The following is a 20,960-nucleotide window of genomic DNA, read 5'->3' as shown; positions in this document are numbered from 1 at the left end:
TCCCCCAACTGGGAGGGGAAAGGTAACCCAGAAAAGGAGGAGAATGGAGGATAAAAATCAATGCCAAAGCAAACAAAGAACAGACTTGTTTCTTCTCAGGGATAGTTTATATGGAAGGCAAGATGCTTGGAAGCCTCTGTGTACATAGAAAGCTACTGGGAACAGATGATGCATTCAGCTCCAAAGAAAGTGCGCAGTTCCACTGCGACACCAGGCCAATGCACCACCACAAACCTAGCCACAGAATGAGCGCTCCCCACATTAAATGGGGGGCACCCTTTGCGTGGTCGCGGGCAGCCCACTGGACCCTATGCGGCACCATTAACACAGGTTTGGCTTTGCCTTTCCCCAGGTGGGATACCTGGAGGTCTCCGCCTACCTTAGCCAGTTGCCCAATCCCGCCTGGGGAATCGTCGCCAAGGTGATCAGGACAGGTAGGGGGAGGGACCACCCTGCCCACCCAATAGGGGGAGGATCTTACCTGGGAATCGTCAGTTAGCTCCAGAGCTTCTCCCACCCTACCCACCCTCAGTTAAGACTTCTTTTGTAGGTTAACCTTTGCTCCACAGGTACGCGGGCGCTGCTACGTCAAGGTTGCTGTTGAAGGGCCGGAAAGGAATTCTCCTGCATTGGCAGGTTTGCCTTTGCCGTAGCAAAACGTCACAACTTTGGCGGAATCAGGCCTTGGTTGGAATCCTTTAGTCTATCTTCCCTAAATTGGGGGTGGGCATGTAGCGGTGACTCACGCCCCCCTTCTCTTTGCGGCCGTGATACCAGGGTTCCCCATTAAAGGGGTTTTTGAGGGGAGGCTTTGGCCATACGTTGAGAGGTTGTCATTGCTCTCCCCTGCGACGGCGGCATAACGGGGGTGGGCTCTCTCTGCTTGAACCTATGTTCTCCAGAGCCAACCCATCCCCCCACCCCACCCTCTGGATAACCCTGATGTTCCCCAGATCCCCGGCGGGGGACTGGGAGGGAGAAACGCCCAATGCCTGAACCAAGGTCTATCCACATCTGAAACATAATAAAGTTGTGGCCAATTTTAACCCCATAGCACATTGTCTTGAGTCGTTATTCCACACAGGGGCAGCCCTGTGTTTGGGGGGGACTCCGCCTGTCCACGCAATGGCAATAAGAATCCCTCTAAATCTCCCCAGAAGGGCATCCAGCTTTACAAGCCCCCCGAGACCCAAGCAGCACACTCAGTTTGTACCCGGTACCCCCAGAGTTGTCTTGTGGAAACACGGGGTGTTATGTACTGAGTTGAATAGGATTCAGAATGCAGCAGTCTGATTGGTCCTAGAACAATGCAGCAGTATGATTGGTTGGCAGGAACCACCCAATCATGCTCCAGATATAAGTGAATCCACAACCTGATTGGCTTACAGTAGAATTCCAGAATTAGCCAATCAGGTGCAGCCCATTGTGTAAATAATGTATATAAAGCAGATACTTTGAGGGGACTTTCATTCATTCCTCCTCACCACTATGAGCTGAATAAAGAGCATGAAATCACTTTGCGACTCTGAGTATATTTCACAGGCAATTGTAAGATCTGAGGTGCCACAAATTGCTTAATTGTTCTGGTCAAGATGGGCTGGTTTTGTTGATTTTTGGAATATGAGGTATGGAAATGTTACAGCCCAAAAGAAACGTGTTTCTGTAGAAAAATATAATTTATGAAGAAATAAAAAGATGTCTTGATGCTTTTTTAAGCTGTCCCGCCAATGAAGAACTAGATATACGTCATTTAAATAATGAAATGCAAGTTATCATAATGTGAAAATGGCCATAAATGCACAAAAGTAGCACAAAAGGTCACATTATGTTGCAACTAGGAGTGAGGGAGAAAGTCTGTTCACACATAAAGATGAATCTACCTAATTCACATTTCCTGAAACTACCGGTATATGAGAACTAAAACGCAGGCATGCTGTGAAATCCACACTTTGAATGTTGCAATGCGGTTCTCCAACCAAGTAATCTGTACAAAAATGCATATGCTAAGTAAAGTTTGCATAACGATGCATATCTTAGTGAAAATAATGTACAAAAATGCATTATACTAAGGAAAAGTGCACTTAAAGGTATAGATTATGAGAAATTCACAGTAAAATGCTGGTGTATTTTCATAAGGGAAAAAAAATCACAAATTGATTTAGCAATGTGGTGATCTGAACTTATGACTGGAAAAAAAAGAAACAGATACTGAAATTGACAAGATTTTCTGATCCCTAGTTGTAACCTGGCAAGTTCTATCCTTATCTCCTTGTAGTCCCTGTGTATAAGGCTGGGGTGCCTCCTTGTAATTATGTACTTTTCTTTTAGGCAGGCACACACACACACACAAACACACACAAATAAAATGTAACTCTGGAATTACGATTATTTACCTATCCTAGCCAAGTTTTAATATGCTACTGGATAGATAGATAGATAGATAGATAGATATAGATAGATATGATACAGATGTGAATATACACTCCAGTAAATACTGTTGAATAAACAGTATTACCTACTATAGTGTTATGTGCTGCAAGAATCTTTAAAGCATGAATTCACTTCTAACATAATTAAAAACTTTTTACTTTTTATATAATTTAAACATAAATTCATCTCACAACTTTTGAAAATTTTCATGACTATAACAATCCTTCTCTGTTCTCCAAATTCAAGTTTTAAACTATTATTATTATTATTATTATTATTATTATTAAACATTAAGATATACAAAGCATACAAAATATTATTATGGCAACATGCAGCGGTGTTTTCCTGCTTGCATAATGGAAATCCACTTTGCAGAGTCAGATTTCTGGTTTCTCTTAACCCTGCTCAGCCTCATGCTTACCTCCAAAATTTGGCCCAGAGGGTTCCCCAAGCCACTGAAGCAAATTTTGGAGGCATAAAGATGCCTGCTCATGTTATAGCTCACCCACAATTCATAGTACAGTAATGCAGATCTTTGTCTTTATTTGTTTGGTTATCATTATGTTTTATTTTTACATGTCAAAAAAATAAACATAATGGATTATATTCAAAATAGCACTATGGAGACAATTCTCTCTGCAGAAGAACTATCTTCCCTCTCATTTGCCTGTGTGTAAATATACAGTGGTGCCCCGCAAGACGAATGCCTCGCAAGACGGAAAACCCGCTAGACGAAAGGGCTTTTCATTTTTCAATGCGCTTCGCAGGACGAATTTCTCCATGGGCTTGCTTCGCAAGACAAAAATGTCTTGCAATTCTTGCGATTTTTTTTCGCTCCCCACCCCCTTTTTCTAAGGCACTAAGCTGCTAATAGCCTTTTAGCAGCTAATCCGCTAATCCCTTAAGCCTTTAATAGCCGTTAATAGCTGCAAAACCACTAATAGCGCTAATCCGCTAATAGGGTTGCTTCGCAAGATGAAAAAACCGCTAGACGAAGAGACTCGCGGAACGGATTCTTTTCATCTTGCGAGGCACCACTGTACATTCCAAGCATTGATTCTATTTTCACCACGCAGTCCCTTCTGCCCTCCAAGCATCTACTCAAAAGGGTTGAATAGCGCTCCCAATTTTTTTTTGGGGGGGGGGGGGTCCCTAAAGATGGAAGAATCCAAAAACTGCCTTCCCCCTTTTGCTAGCCTTTCATGAATGGGAGGGGCCCTTCCCTTCATTGATGGATATTTTATGATTCAGGTAAATATCAGTTGTATCTGATCAAGTCATATTCAGAAGAGCCCCCCCCCCCGCCCCCGAAAACAATGGGCTTGTTAAAAAATTACTATCTTGAAACCACTGATTTCAATGGGTTTATTCTGGGTATGAATTATCTGCCCTTGGACTTTATGGCAATACATGGGTAAAAAAATCTAATTACTAAATATAATAAAATACCACCCTCAAAAAAAATCCCCAACATTTTTATTAATTCATATGACTACTGAAATTCACATGATCTTCATAAAATTCATATTGCATTGAAAATATATATATATTCTGCAGTTCACAAAGAACATTCTTCTAGATTATCTGCATATCTTCAAAAACCAAGAAGCAGAGCTGGCCACAGGAAGAGTTTCCAATAAAGGATACAAAATAATAGATAGAAAAGTGTGGCTGGGAGTGTCCAAAAAGAGGTTGTGCTTTCTTGCAGCCCAGCAGCAAACCTTCAAGTTAAATATACTGTAATCATGCCAGTGATTAGTTACTGCTCAGTCTCCTGTCTCCAGCCCGGAAATTAGTCTGCTAGAAACCCAGATAGCTGAACAAGCGGTCACGCTTTATCATACCACGGAGTTTGAGAGGCCAATCTAAAGGAAAGCTACATGTGTTCCATATTAGGGAGAAAATACCTAATTTAAATTACCTTAATTTACAGAACTATAAAATCTCTGTATTTAAAGTACAATAACATAAATATTAGCACGATAAATTCTTTAAGGCTGCAACCCTAAACACAATTACTAGGAAGAAAGCCCCACTGTACACAGTAGTTTACATCTGAGTAAACATGCGTAGGATTACACTGCACAAATATTAACACAATTTACCCAAGGAATCTGCGGAAACTTTAGCTATAAACTTCTAAGACATCGAATTAAGAACTATCACTAAAATTTCAAGCTACAAAGCAGGCAAATTACCAGCACTGTTTGGCTATTTTATCATTAGACACTCGCTGCCTCAGTACATTAAACAACAGTGATCTCTACTCTATAAATTGTGATGGTTATGCATTATTAATAAAGGTAAAGGACCCATGGATGGTTAATTCCAGTCAAAGGAGACTATGGGGCCGAGGGAGCCGGCATTTGTCCACAGACAGCTTTCCAGGTCATGTGACCAGCATGGCTAAACCGCTTCTGGAGCAACGGGACACCATGACAGAAGCCAGAGCTCACAGAAATGCTGTTTACCTTCCCGCGACAGCGGTACCTATTTAACTACTTGCACTGGTGTGCTTTCGAACTGCTAGGTTGGCAGGAGCTGGGACAGAGCAACAGGAGCTGACCTTCCAATCAGCAAGCCCAAGAGGTTCAGTGGTTTAGACCACAGCGCCACCCGCATCCCCCTTGTTGCATGGAGCCTCTGACAAGAACCTGAGGAAGTACAGACTGTGGCATTAAGATCCGTAGTTCCAACTCAAAAAACATATTTGGCCTGAATTTATGGAGCAAATGAGGCTGTGTTGTGAAGGCAAGAGAAGTTTAGCTAACAGGTCAATATAAACCTATAGCCACCCCACTATAAACAGTTCCCACGGGGTAGGGGTGAGGGACTAGAAGAGGCCTAGCTAATCAAATAATCATCAAGTGAATGATATATTTAAATCAGATAAAACAAAAGGGTTTGCTGCTGAAATATTGAAAGTTAAGAAAGATCTATTACAAAGTAAGACTAAATTACTTTCCAAAATGTAGATTGTTACTGGTTTGGGAACTGCTGGAGGAGGTGGTTAAATCTGTGATGATTCAGTGGTCTAAAGATTTCGGTTATAATATTCAGATGGCATCCTGGGGAAAGCTTTGGAGAAAGGACTTAAAATTTACTTTAGAAGAAAATTTTATGAAGATGTTCTACCGATGGTATATTACACCAAGCAAGCTGGAGAAAATGTATAAAACCAGCTCAAATCTTCACTGGAGATGTAAAGAATCAGAGGGAACAATGTACCACATGTGGTGGAAATGTAAAAAGATTAAAAACTTTTGGGAAATTATCTATAATGAACTTTAAAAAATGTTCAAACTAACTTTCATCAAAAAGCCGGAAACCTTCTTGTTAGGTATTATTGCTGCAGATATACTGAAAGAATTAAGAAAGATATTTATGTATGCCACTACTGTGGCGAGAATGTTAATAGCTAGTTGGTGGAAGGGAGATAAAACACCAACTAAATTGGAATGGCAGGCGGTTATTTGAATATGTAGAATTGGCAAAGATGACAGGGAAAATTAGGAATCAAAGAAACCAAGAGTTTAACAAAGAATGGGATTTATAAATTATATTTAAAAGAAAATTGTTCTCAGATGAAATCTCTGACACGTTTTGAATAACTTCTGCAATTTTATATGCTACCAAGAATATGGACAATTAACAATAAGTTAAAAAATATGAAAACATGAAGTCACCAAGGTAATGATGGACCCACATTGATTTCATGTACATTTCCCTCCCTGCAGTTTTTAGTTCTTACCTCTTTCACATTGTGGGCCTGTGAATCCATACACACATGCGCAGCGATTGGGTCCTATGCAGCGACCACCATTCTGGCATCCATTTTCACAGACAGCTGTGTTTTGAAATAGAAAAGGGGGGGGGGACCCATAATTACGTACTTGGTCATATTGAAAATATCCCTTTGAAGTTCTACAGAACAAATTAATAAAATGGATGCTTTTCACCATCTTTATGCCCAACATGGTAATTAAGTGAAACCTGCAATAAGTCTTTATAATAGCTTTAATAAGAAATCACCTGCTTTTATGCTTGAGATAGAGCTTGCTATAATACAACGGAATAAGTGAGGTTTGCGGCAGAGTGTTGGGAAGAGGTCAGAAAATATGAACAGGTTCTAGGAAAAGGATCTATACTAGGCTGAAATTCTATACCAAAGGGTGGGGGACAGACCCAGACCCTGAGAGCATCCTAGGAGGTATCCCACGAGTTTTTATAGTTTGGTACATACTTTTCTAGATGCATGATGAACAATGAGGTATACACACATATACAAATTCAATGGGTGCAGAGAGGAGGAACCTGTTTTTCAAGGCTGAATAAAAGATAAAGGAATACATCCTAATACCAGAAATACGATCAGTGAGCCTGTTGGGGGTTATGAAAGAATGGGAGGTGGAACCCAATATACCAGGGGTTGGCAAGGTTTGCCGATCATGGGCCAGTTCACTCCCACAGAGATCATCTGTGGGCCGGACTGGCGCAGTGCGACACCGGAAATTGCTTCTGCGCATGCCCAGATGCTGAAAATCGCACCTGTGCAGAAGCGATTTTCCGTGTCTGGACATGCGCAGACGCGATTTTCTGTATCTGCGCATGCGCAGAAGCAATTTCCGGTGCCGCTTGGCGAGTCGCCGTGCCGGTTTAGCGCAGCGCGGGGGGGGGGGGACTCACCGAGCGGGCGGCTCAGTTTGGGGGCGGCATGTTGACCCGCACGTCGCCGACTCCTGCAATATACCAATCATAAAACTGCACAGAGAAGGTCATATGGACTGCATTATATTAAAAATACAGTGGACCTTTCTGTGTGCACCCCAAAAAATCTGTATCCAGAGGTGCCGCTTCTGCACACGCACGCGGTGCGATAGAATGCTTCTGCACATGTGCGAGCGGCGAAACCCAGAAAAATACTTCCGGGTTTTTTGCTTTCGCAACCTGAAGTTTACATTACTAGAGATTAACGTAACCCAAGGGTCTACACCAAAAAAAGAGAGTTCATAATATCTAGAGAAGGGCATGAAACCTATAGCCCTTCAAATGTTGTTGGACTCCAACATCCATCAGCCTCAGCTAGCAAGGCCTGTGGTTAGGTGTGATGGAAGCTGCAGTCACAGATTTTTCCACTTCAAGATAAAAATCTAGAATCCAGATAGCATTTTCCTTACAATGGAGGAATAGTTCAATGACTGCTTGAGCAAACTGCAGCCTACCACTTCTTGCAAAAGCAAAACTGTAAAACATTGCAAAGAATATTATCACTGATAATTATGTGTGAAATAATATTGCAAAACCATCTGAAATAAGTATTTCTATCATACGGCAATCAAAGCTTCAATTTGCTGGCCTGTTAAGTGAAAACAGGATCAGTTCTCCCAAAGAAACATTTCCTTTTATACCCCTAGGATTTCTGAATGGGCCTCTAAGCAAACAAGCATTTACATACAGCAGAAACCATTCCCCTCCTCTTCATATCGAGACACCCCAGGGGACATGACATTTGTCTGCAGTGCCATGATGTCTGGGAACAGAGGGACAAAAAGCACATATGTAGATAGCAGGAGGTGGCAAAGAATATGCAAACAGAAGGAATGAAGGGAAAGTTTGTGTTGACAAGATCAGAGTAAGTGTAACTTGCTGGTAGGATATAAGGAGGGGCAGTATAATTAGGCTAACGTGCTGTGAAAATAACGCTGATGGCTTAAAATCCGTTCTGCGTTTTTCAAGGATCACTTATGAATCTGAGCATCTAGACTGCATTAACAAACCCCATTTCACACAAAAAAGCCACATATAAATGTAGAGTTTCTAAGAAGAGAGCAAGAAACTATACCGCAACATCCTCCAATCTGCTACTTTCCAAATGTTACAGAACCACAACTTGCGTCACCCCTGACCATGGGTCATGCTGGCTTGGGCTGATGGAGATTGTAGTCTAAAACATCTGGAGCCCATCAGGTTGGGAAAGGCTACCATACTGTGCGCCTTGCCTCACCGACACAGGAAGACGCTGTAACTTTGCCCTCATGATTTCCTAGATTGAGGCCAATGGTAACTAATGGGGGGAAATGTTATAAAGACAAGAGAATGTGTCAGCCGATGAGTGAACGTACATAGTTTAGAATTATCAGCAGAAGAACAGACTTCAGTGATATTATGTCAGTGTATTCTGTACCCCGCCCTGGGATCTATTGCAATGAAAGATGGATTATAAGTGTGCTAAAAGAAATAAAGAAAAGGAAGGATGGATGGAAGGTATTCAAAGTTCAGAATAAGTAGGCAGAGCGGTTCAAAATTGCCAAACATTTCAAGCCACAGGTGCTCCTTCATGAAGCAGTTCTGTATGTTGTGAAAAATGCAAGTTTTGAATAGGGAGGAATGTTTATCTTTTCTTTACAGTTTTGTTCTTTTAAGGGTCTGTTAAAAGAAACACACACAAGTCTCACTTTACGAGCATACGCGTATCAAGGTCAAGATTTCCATTCATTCCTATGGGAACACTTCTAAGGCAGGATTTGTCCACATTCTTCCCCCCAACTCTCCAGGTTTCCCCCACTGTAAAAATAAATAAATGCTGCAGCCAATGGGTAAAAGAGAGGCAAAGGGGGGGGGATGGATTTATCCAATCTCTTCTGCTCTCTGATTTGTCTGATTTTTCTTGCTCTCTAACTGTCCGATCTCACTCCACATTCCCTTTCTTCATGGTTTCTGTCTGAAAATGTCAGCCACCAACCATCAATGCACAAAAATACCCAAGGAAATAAGGAAGTTGGCTGTTCAGGTATGTGACTCTACAGCATGTATAGCAAGGTTTTGACAGTCCATTTGTGTTGGAAATACTTGGGGTTTTTTATTTGCCTTCTTACTCTGAAAAAAAACAACCCAGTTTGTGCAAGGACTTAAAGCCCATTCTTGCATTGAGCTCAATCTGCGAGTTTCCCTTTCACTGGACTGCAATTAAAGAGATACTCTAAAATGAAATAATCCAGAGTTGTTTCACAAGTGCATATTGCAGTGCAATCTATAAAGTGCTAAAAGTATCTATGTCTGCAAATAGCTCCATTTTTACCTAGCAGATTGCAACCATAAGAGGTTTCACTGTCTTAACAACTTCCTCAAGCAACAGCTAAAAGTGATTTGGTCTCAATGTTTTTAGGCAAGTTTCCAACCCAGCCCCTACAGCGTATGGTCAGGTTTTGAAAGCATTCAGCTTTCCTGTGCCAAAACAAGACAGAAGTAGGGAGTGAATCAATCATTCATACTAAGGGGGGGGCGGGGGGGGAATGAAAGGGAGGGGAGAACTTTGAAGTGTGCTAGAACTATCCCCTTATATCACAAGGGGAAACACATGAAAATGTACTGTTGTCGCAAGACATTCTACTCCTTATCAAGGCTTATTAAACCGAATTACCTTTCACTCATCTATGCGCAGAATGACAACACTTCTGTGTTGTTATAAAAATATATCGCGAGTGAATTATGATGCCATGTGAAATAACATTGTTTTTTTTTAATCTCAAGTACAGTGCATTTAAATAATGTTTGCATAGTGATAATGGATAAGAATAATATTTGTCTAATTTTCATGTGAACTACAATTCAGTGCACACAAGCTGGACCTGCAACAAAATGGTGCAGTGTGTGGTGTGCTCCTGTCTGCTGATCCAGTCATTCTAAACGGGGTTCTTGGCAAACGATTTTGCTATTGCATCAAAAACATGGTAATCTATAGTTTGAGTAAGGTGTAGTTTGCTCCTAAACCAGAATGAAACCATGACTAGGGATCTTGGTTTAAAGGCAAATTATGGTTTTCCTACAGTCCAGAAGGAAGCCAAAGTATCTACTTACGTTGTCCACAGTAAGTACCAATATATCCCTTCTGGCACTGGCATTGGTCTTCTAGACAGGAACCACCATTCATGCATCGGATACTGCACTGTTGTACTACAGCAAAACACAAACAATTTAAAATTATGGCAGGTAGCTTTAAAAAAATGCACAACCACCAATCAAGCATGCAGTGATATTTCAAGGCTGCCCAAATACTTGCGATAGGTATTAATTTAAAGCAGAAAATAGGAAATAACCACATAAGAATACGTAACATATTTCAGCACCTCATTAACTGGAAAGACTTTGCTGTAATCTTAAAAGCGATCTAAGGCACGTTGTTTTAAGCTACAGGCATGGAGCTAAAGGCTGGTGAATTCCAATGCATGTGTAACTAATTCCTTCATTTGCTGCTACCCTGTCAGAAAAATGGGGAAGTCTCTCACCTCTTCACTTATACAGACTTGCCTCCCCACTTTCTCACATCTGTGTCCTCCCTCCCACCACTGCATCCTTGTTCATGACACTTCTTTTTTTCTGTCCACCCTTCTCTCTTCTTGTGCTGTTGGGGTGAAACTACTCTGCCAAAAACAGAGAATAGGTATGGTGCTCTGAATTTTGCAGTAAAAACAACAACTATCCAACTATAACTTTTGCCTTTAGACTGCCGTACTCAATATATTTTTCCTTCCTCTAATTTCACTATGATATTATCCTTCTCTTAAGTCTCTGCACTTTCCCCTTTAGATTATGTTGTCACTTTGAAGCTCCTTTGTCTTTATCTCAAAGGTCTTTACCGTTCCTACAATTGGTTTCCTTTTTTCATTTTCTCATATCAACCTCATCCCATCCACCCATTCATTCTCTGACCTCAAGGTCTTTTGTTCATTATTCTAGGTGCACAGAATAATCGACATGAATTAATATATTACTACCTTCCTAAATTTTCTTTATTAAAACAGAGGCTGCAATCCTATACCCAGTTACGTGGGAGTATGACCCACTGAACTCAGTACGACATGTTTCTTGGTAATACTACATGCATAAAACTGCACTGCTGATAACTTCAAGAGATAAGGTAATTCAAAATACAAAACGTCAATTTTAAAAATAAAACAAGAACTACATACATAAAAAGACCCCAAATAGGATCCTCCTAAATCAAGGGTCCTGGTTGCGCTCGGGACCCTTAAGCCACCCCCACGTGGTGTGTTGTTGCTAGGTGTGGCCCAAACCTTGTCTGTTGGGCCCCGGGATCGCGCTTGGCTGTTCGGGTCAACTGGGGCAAGTGGCGTGATCCCAGGGACCTATAAATGCAGCATCACGATGGGGGTTGGGCACTCGCTTCGCGCTGCTGAATACCCGCCCTCCCTCCCTATTTTAGGTGCTGCTGCTGGTTTGGATTGGGTCGCCTGCTTTGGCACAGGGGCTGGGTAGGAATTTTTCCATTTGGCAGATTGGCTTTAGCCACTTGGTTTTTGCCTACCCCCTTAGCAATCGTCACAACTTTGTAAGGTTTGGCAGTTAGGCGTTGGTTGATATAAATGTGCGGGAGGGGAGGCGTGGCCTTCACCTGCCCCTCCAGAAATAGGGTATTCCAGTAAAGGAATCTGGGGGTCCTGGATCTCGTCCGAAGTCCGCTTGAGGGGCTAGGGCCATGCCAGGACCACAGGAACCCCGGGGTGAGCTTCAATTGATCTTCACCGATGTTGCTCCCTTGTTTGGTGTTTACCCTTTCAGACTGCCAGCCAGAGAGGCAGGAGTCAGTTATAGTCCCTGACCAATGCATAGACCAGTACTGCTCAATTTGTTTTGTAATCAATAACGTTCTGGCCTAAATTTTACCCAAAAACTTAAACTAAAGTTATGTGTCCATTTGAAGTTATTTACTGGGAAAGGGCTGGGGGGCCTCGGAGCGTGAGCAGAGAACTGAAGTAGCTGAACAGCAAAAACTAAATTACATTTTCCACAAATGCGTTCTTAAATAAAGGTGTTTTCACTGTTCGCTAAAAGGCAAGTAGGGACAGAACCCGTTGGACCTCCCATGGGAGGGCATTTGAGACACACAGTCATAAAAAGTAAGGAGCAGGAATCTTCTATATGCAAAGCAGCACCTTTTCATGCAAAAGAGGGTAGGGAAGATGAGACAGGTAACTCTCTCGTGCACTTAGTATTTATCTATCCTTAAACACTATCCTAGTGTAAAACACTTTTTCTCCCTAACTTTAAAAATTGAGACTTTAGGACTTACTTGATTTTGTTCCACAGGTTGGCGATATCTGACCACTGGAACAAGTGCACATGTTGGGGCGAGAACAAAATCCATCACCACAGCTATTTCTACAAATTGCTGAGGAAGAAAATAATGAATCAAAATGCTTGTACATCTTAAATTGCTTAAGAAACACTGGCAAACAAGATAAATTGTTTGCTTAAATGTGTCCAATTCCACACACACACCCCCCCAAGAACATAAGCAACTGTGTATATGCTGAAACAATGTTACTTTTGTTTTTGTTTTTGTGTTTTTTATGCTAGCTTCACTTTTACTAAAAACAGGACTGTAAAGATACAATCTGTTATGATGCTTTGCTTAAGATTTTAGAGGGTGGTACAAAACATTACTTCTCCAAGAAGTGAGACTTGTGTGCTAAATACAGGTAAAAGTCAATCTGGAAATCAGAATATTCTAAAATTATGCAGTGACATTTTACTTTTGCATGTAAGGGCTGAGAGACAAAACAGATGTGACCTTAAGCGTGTAAATGCATTTAAGACACCTGTTTTTGCTATCAAGATGATAGCCACAAAGGAGGGTAGGATGAGTTGGATCAGGACCATGGCACTGGGTGTGGGGAGGAATGGGAGACAGGGCTAAATTCTTTCCTTTAACGCTGTGGTCCCAATGAACCACTGGCAACCACTGGTGCCAATGGAAATTTCCTACTTGGGGTTATTAGCATCCTTTTGAAATCATTGCAACCATGATGTGGTCCACTTATTCCACAGAACCAAACCTCCTACCTTCCCCATGGCTGTTATTTTGCTAATAAAAAGCAGGCAAATTAAATTCATCCAAATATTTAACAGCAGGATTGTTTTATCCCCCATAAGCCTAAACTATGGGCTTTCCAGTTGGCAATAGTATCTTCAAAAACAATGCTAACAGCTGACTTTTTCCTAGCCAAAGCATACATAGAGCTAGTCAGAGACTTTGAAGTTCCTTTGCTGTAAAGATACATGATTACCTCCAGACAAGTGACTATTTTTGAGATACGGTTCATTCAAACGTTTTCTAGGAATATTTATTTTAAATATCTCTCTGACCTCATTTTAGAGACAATGGAATATTTTCTAGCTTAATTGACACATTTAAAAGATGAGCAGATGGAACTTCCCACACCTGTTTTAGCTACTGCACTGCAAGGAAAAAATAACTTTCCACAGCTAAAGTGCAATACAAATGATACGTAATGAAATTAGTATTTTCACAGCTCCAGCGTATCCATATTTACTCAGAGGAAAATCCAGTGTTCAGTGCAGCTTACTTCCAGGGTTGCTACCTTGTTTGAGTTAGCAAGACTTGCATAGGACTGTTACCTTGTTTGAGCTTTTATTGATGGTTATTGAAATATGGACAGCACTCTACATGAATATAACAAACCGGCTATCTCATACAGTAGGTTTTCAGAGGACTGATGGAGAATATTCAGGCTGACCACATCTATACTCCAAGCACTGCATCTATATTAACGCTTTTCAATGTTTTAGCAGCATATACTGAGCGATTTTTCCCATGTGAAGCTGACTAGATATTCACATGTTCCTTTGAGGCCCTTTCTGCTGTTTTGTGTACAGTGTTAATAATGGATGTTGTTAATGTGGGATATAACACAAAACAGAAAATGAATGTATATCGTAGCCGAGATAGGTTTTACATTTGCATTACATAACAATTTAAGCCAAAGCTATTTCAAGCATCATGTGTGAAAATGTTCTGAAGATTGGGCTGCAATATAAATTAAACTTTGACCAAAAATGCCATAACTGAGGACAGAAATAAAATAAAGGTCACCCTTCCACCACTTGAGAAAGTAGAATAAATAGTTAAAACACAGATCTATTATCTTACTTTTATTAGCCAGCTATGCATTGTTGTTCTGGGTTAGGAAACTTTTGCCTATATGGTGCAGTTCATGTTAAGGCCAACTAGACACCTGGGTCAGAATGTGAACAAAATTCCTTCACAACTAAGTTTAAAATTTCAACCCCCAGTTCAGGTCTTCTTAGTCACTTGATTTGCTGAATGGTGCATCAGGATATGAGTTAGAATGGATTATCAGGATTACACTAACAAAAGAAATTTATTGCCCCTTCAACAGCCCTTTGAGTTCAATAGGAAGAACTCTTGGTTCTGGGTCTATACTTTTTGGGAAGCATTGTAGCAGTGCTGGTAACTATTGCTGCATTAGTATTGGGGTTGAGGATTAGACCTCAGCAACTATGTAAAGTTATGTATTGTGCCCTTGCAACAGCTTTGGAGATGTGGCACCTGAGTTTATAAACTGTTACTGTGTCACAGTGCAAGAGCTCGGGCCATAAACTACACTTCATAGAATTGTAGAGTTGGAAGGAACCACGAGAAACATCTAGTCCAACCCTTTGGAATGCAATGGGGCAATGCAATAATCTTTGTCCCAATGTGGGGTTCAAACCCATGACCCTGAGATTAAGAGCCTAATGCTCTACAAAACTGAACTATCCTTCAATCCTAGGCATGCCACCTGAGAAATAAGCCACGCTCAGTTCAATGGAATTTACTCCCAGGGAAGTTTACAGCAGGCTACTCTCCTATACAAATTCCTGGGAGTAAGCCCCACGGAACACAGTGGGACCCACTGAACACACCATTTTACTTTTGATTAAACTTGCATTGCATTGTGCTCTTAACTTATGAAACCCCAACTGCCTGAGCCTCTTCTCTCTAAATTCCAGAGTTGTGGATGTTGATAATATTAGTCAGTGGGGAAATAAAAGCCCTCTAGTCTGCATATGCCCAAATGAACTTTAACATTTTTCACATGTTCCAGGGCTGAACTCTGACCTTAGCCACAGGATGTAGGCTCACTCCTGGTGAGTCCAAACCACAGTTTAACTGATTTACATGCTTTTGTCAAGTCTTATCAGTTGTCACATAGCTCAGCACAATAAAGAGCTTTGCCAAATAAACAATCATGTTGTTGTTAAATATATATTTAAGAAAATCTAATCTAGATCTATTGTAGCACAGCCCCGAACTAACAAAAACAACCAACAGCCTTATGTGAAATATTATTCCTAGGTAACTCAGCTACATTTTCTTTCTGTTGATAAAGTACAACCTACTTTGCTTAGTATTTGACTATTTCTGTTTTAAGTGTTCATTGCTGGATTTCTGAATCTGTAAAAGGGCATTTTTAAAATCAATAGATTTGTGAGTTAGTGTCAAGTTCTTAAAAGCATGATGGAAGCCTAAACTTAGCAACCAGAGTAGATTAATTCCTTACTTCCTTTTTAAAAATTAATTAAAATTCAAAGATGTCTTTTGGATGGATTATTACTCAGAGGTTGTAAAATCTGAAGCCAAACACTTACGAACAATACACTGATTTCCCCCAGGGAGTGTTTTCCATCCAGGACAACAGTAGGAGTGGAATCTGGAGCCACACACATTTGGCCTGTTATATGCAAACAAGTGTGTACACAAGAAATATAGGTCAATGGAAACAGATTTTAGGTCTGCAGGATAAAAATGCATTGGCCTCAGAAACAACATGCAAGCTTTTTTTCTTTTTCCAGAACCCTCACATTTCTTAATAAAAAAAGCATTTCACTGAATCCCTCCCTCCAAGAGCTAAGAACCCCTCTCTTTAGCAAAAAGCAAAAACAGACAATGACTAAGTAATAAGTATTTAGTAAGGTACCATTTTTAAACAGTTCTGAACAATGGACCAAATGCATGCTCTACTGTAACTACTTTACAAGCAGTAAATAATTCACACCAAACATATCTAAAACAGCCTTTTCATCTTAACACCATGAGTTACATTTTGTATGAAAATCAGGTTTTCCTAGAGGTATATTAGAAAGATTTAAAAGTGGAAAGTAATGATCATGCATTTTATAACTTAGCATTTTAAAGCCTCCCTCAACCAATCTGAAAAAAACATGTTTCTTCAGCAGATTTTAATTGAAATCACCCTTCAGCACTGTTATAGCAAAGACCATTAAAAACTTGATCATGAAACTGAAGCAATATTTGCCACATTTGGTATTGCTATTAGTGTCGTATTTACACATGCTTTCTTTTGCAAAAGCCAGATGTTTTTTACACCACTCTCAAGAAACATATGGAAACTTTCCAAGATGGACCAAAATTTAAAATTAACATTCAAATCAAGCCAATCAGTAGACATTAAGAAGAAAAGCAACAATTACAGAAGGGGGAAAGGACAGAAGTAAATGGAGACAACTGCTAGTATTTGGATTGAAAGTTTGAAAAGGAATGCACAGATGTGTGATGGGACTGATTAGGAAAACAAGCTGTATAGAGAGGTGGCTATTGGGATACAACTGCATCTTAACAAAACAGCCTGGTAGAGACAAGATCAAAAGAAATGTGGCTGTCCATTAGAGCTAGCTGCAAACCAGTGGTTCCTATGTATTGCCTTGTTGGTAGGTTTTCTACAAGACAACTTCAAAGATAAAGGCGTAATCATAGGAGCCTCCTTGCCATAAAATATTTGAGGGGGCCGGGCCCCCCAAAAGTTGATGGGAATTCCCATTCAAATAGTGTGTGGGCACTGCATCATGTGATCAGTAATGTGGGGCGGGGCTTACCTGCCCCGCCATATGTTATTCAAGTTGGCACCCCCTGGGAGTAATGGTGTCTATTTCATGGGGACCTTTGGAGAAGTCAAATAGAAAAATAAGGCAAACCCATTTCATCTTCAAAACTGTAGCCTTCTATGAAAGAGAACCCTCAATTGCTCTACAGCGGTGTGCTTCAAGAGAGCACATTAGGACTAGTTCTGGGTGTGGGGACCAGACAGCAGGAGGGTGAAGGGAAATATTAAAGAATGTGTCCAGGTCCAAGACTTGATGCCACCCACAGGCAACTATCAATTGCTTATGGGATGTTGCTAAGTTCTTACAGGACATAAGGCTAGTAAGTGACAATAACAGTGGCAGAGTTAATATTGAAATCCTGGAAGAAAGATTAAAGGCCACTTGGTGGGAGTTTGATTGGGCTCTGATGCCAAGGGAGAATTATGGGTTGAAGGAGGCTGTTCATGGGAGACAAGCATTGGTGGGACAGTTATCAGGAAGTGGCTGCAGGCTTTACAGAGGCAGGATAAAGTAATGTTTTCACCTGAAACACTGAATGGTTTATCAGAAACAAGACTTACGGATGGTGAAAGACCAGTTGAAGAGGATAAATGAGCTAGAAGATAGGGACTGGGAATGTGGATAATTTACCTTTGAGTTGCACGGAAGTACTTGAAGGAGTAGAGGAGGAATATTGCAGGAGTGGTTGCATAATATGGGGTAGGGAAGGAATTCATTGGGGCTGGAACACTGGAAATCAGGAGGTTGCGGGAGATGAGCATAGGACAAGAGGAAAGGACAAGAGGAAAGAACTTGTGATGGGCACTACAGAAGTGGTTTTAGAGGTTGTCAGCAGGGGTAGCCAAAGGTTTCATGGAAGCAAAATAAAGGTGAGCTGAAGGTTTAATCAAAGCACAGTAAAGGTGACATTTCAGAATTTTTGCCTGTGGATCACCCAGAAGTTGCTGAGATGGTGTGCATGCACATATTTGATGGGGGGGGGGATGGCAGGTTGCAGCTGGTTGCGTCCACGAGAACTTGCCGCTAAGGCAATACAAGGAGTACGACAAGGCTGTATATTGTCTCCCTGCTTATTTAACTTATATGCAGAATTCATCATGCGAAAGGCGGGGGTGGATGAATCATTAGCCGGAATTAGGATTGACGGAAGAAATATCAACAACCTAAGATATGCAGATGACACAACTTTGATGACAGAAAGTGAGGAGGAATTAAAGAACCTTTTAATAAGGGTGAAAGAGGAGAGCACAAAATATGGTTTGAAGCTCAACATCAAAAAAGCGAAGATCATGGCCACTGGTCCGATCAACTCCTGGCAAATAGAAGGGGAAGAAATGGAGGCAGTGAGAGATTTGACTTTCTTGGGCTCCATGATCACTGCAGATGGTGACAGCAGCCACAAAATTAAAAGACGCCTGCTTCTTGGGAGAAAAGCAATGACAAACCTAGACAGCATCTTAAAAAGCAGAGACATCACCTTGCCAACAAAGGTCCGTATAGTTAAAGCTATGGTTTTCCCAGTAGTGATGTATGGAAGTGAGAGCTGGACCATAAAGAAGACTGATCGCCGAAGAATTGATGCTTTTGAATTATGGTCTGGAGGAGACTGTTGAGAGTCCCATGGACTGCAAGAAGATCAAACCTATCCATTCTGAAGGAAATCAGCCCTGAGTGCTCACTGGAAGGACAGATCCTGAAGCTGAGGCTCCAATACTTTGGCCACCTCATGAGAAGAGAAGACTCCCTGGAAAAGAGCGATGTTGGGAAAGATGGAGGGCACAAGGAGAAGTGGACGACAGAGGATGAGATGGTTGGACAGTGTTCTCGAAGCTACCAGCATGAGTTTGACCAAAGTGCGGGAGGCAGTGGAAGACAGGAGTGCCTGGCGTGCTCTGGTCCATGGAGTCACGAAGAGTCGGACACGACTAAACAACAACAACAACAACAAGGCAATACACGCCTGGCCTAGCTCTCACAAACAGCATCGGGTCGAGGAGATAAACCTTTTGCCTGCACTGTACCACTTCAGACTGCAGGTGGAGGCCCCCCAGGTGACCTGCTCTTTGGGGCGGGGCCAATCATGACACACCTACGACTGGAGCATCAAGCAGCATCAAGCTGGGCTAGGATCCTTTTCCCCTGACACCTAGCGGCCCCCGCGTCCGCAGAGGCTGCTCCATTCCGTTCCCACGAAGACCATGCACCCCACCCCCGCTTGCCGCCTGAAAGTGGTACGATCCGGGCACGCGGCTTCTATAAATGCCGCCTCGCCGCCGCTGTTTGTGAGAGGCAGGCCTACCTGCGCGGCGCGAGGCAACGCGGCTTCCCTACCCCCTGAGCGCGTCCTGCTGGCCTCTCCGGCGGACTCGGTTGGTGGTGGCGGCGCCTTCCAGGCTCCTCGAGGCTGGGTAGCTGGTGCCGCCGCCGCCCCCGCCGCCTGTTGCTCCATCCGCCGGGCGGACCTGCTGCTTGCCTTGCGCGGCTGCTCCCTGCGCCCAGAGCGCCACACAGCCCAGCCAGAGGAAATAAGGCTGCAGGCGGAGCTCCCGCCGCCTCGCCATGGTCGCGGGCGCGAAAATCCTGAGGTGCCTCAGAGAGGAGCCCCGACCTCCGGCTCGCCCCTGACTCGGGAGCTCTTCTCCCTTCCTGAGGAGAAGAGGCGTTATTCCTCCGGGCCGCGCTCGCTCTCCCCTCCACCTCAGCGCGACGCTCTGCTGCTGCGGGTCGGGGCGGCCAGGGGGGCGGCGGCGGCGGTTGCTCCTTCTCTTGCTCCGCGCTGCATCCTCCTCCCTTTTCCCGCCTCTCCGCTGCTCGCCTTTCCGAGCGAAACGCGTCGATTAAAAGCCGTCGGGGGGGAAAGGGAGATGAGGTCCAGCTCTTCCCGAGCGAAGGGGGAAAGGGGTGTGGGCGCTTTTCGGAGAGCGAGCTCGAAATTGCCCGCCTCGAGGATAACGGCAATAATGATAAGGAGCCGCTAGTGACAGGGGCCGGCGGCAGCTTTCCACCCTGGAAGGCGAAAAAGGCGTTTCTTCTTGAAGAGAAGCTTGCTGCTGCGGCTGCTGCTGCCGACTCGGGGGAAGGCGAGGCGGCGGCTCTTGCCCGGTGCGCCGCGAGAAGAATGAGGGGCGAGGGAGGGAGGCAGGGCGGCACTACCGCCCGCTCGTCAGTGGGGAGCAGCAGCGCCGCGCCAAGCACGTGGGAGAGGAGCGCGTCCGTGGAGGGAAGGGAGGCTGAGGGAAGGGGGCGCCCGGAGGGGAGGCGGGAGAGGGAGGGGCCGCGGCACTTGTGAAAAGGGGCTGGAGGGATGGGAGGAGGAGCCTCGTTGGAAGCCGCGGGGAGGGAGGGAGGGGCTGAGGCCGGGAATTAGGAGGGGGCGCCGAGGGGAAAGTCTGTCAGAGGAAGAGGAGCCGTTGGGCGCCAGCCAGTCACACAACCTTGTTGCCCGTTCTCAAGCAGTCCGTTCATCCACGCCCCAGCCCCCTGGCCTCGTAGTTTCTCCTTGCACCAACAAAATCACCACCTCAAGAATGTTCAGGGGAGTTTTTCACCCGCCGCCGGTAGCGGCCAAATTTCCCTCAGTTGGAGTCTCCGGGATAGGGTTGTCATGCGTCCGGGTTGTCCCGGACACATACGGAATACTGCTGCATATAGTAGAGCACCGGAGTCGCTGCCCGGAGGAATCCGGACGTATGGCATTCCCTATCGGCACGCCGATTTTCTCCGCCGCCACCATTAAAAATCGCTCAAAAACGGCATGATTTTAATTTTTGCGATTTCGCCCAAAATAGCTGAGCAACTCTGGG

The 20,960-nt window shown here is 43.2% G+C and overlaps 1 protein-coding gene across 1 annotated transcript in view; it reads right to left on the bottom strand.

The window, feature by feature from the left end:
• The window catches only part of FBN2 (fibrillin 2), a 138,609-nt gene extending 118,264 nt beyond the window's left edge, over positions 1–20,345 (bottom strand). Inside the window, exons 1-5 of the mRNA XM_083403565.1 lie at positions 19,489–20,345; positions 15,904–15,986; positions 12,521–12,619; positions 10,288–10,383; positions 6,182–6,277 (exon numbers count right to left, since the gene is read on the bottom strand). Coding sequence (XP_083259691.1) covers positions 6,182–6,277; positions 10,288–10,383; positions 12,521–12,619; positions 15,904–15,986; positions 19,489–19,718 — 604 coding nt within the window. The 5' untranslated portion in view covers positions 19,719–20,345. The remainder of the gene's footprint in view (positions 1–6,181; positions 6,278–10,287; positions 10,384–12,520; positions 12,620–15,903; positions 15,987–19,488) is intronic.
• Between the last annotated feature and the right edge of the window lie 615 nt (positions 20,346–20,960).

Source organism: Podarcis tiliguerta, assembly GCF_965153285.1.
Source record: "Podarcis tiliguerta genome assembly, chromosome: 11".
NCBI lineage: Eukaryota > Metazoa > Chordata > Lepidosauria > Squamata > Lacertidae > Podarcis > Podarcis tiliguerta.
Note: the sequence above shows the minus strand (reverse complement) of the source record. Positions and strands in the feature narration are given on the sequence as shown.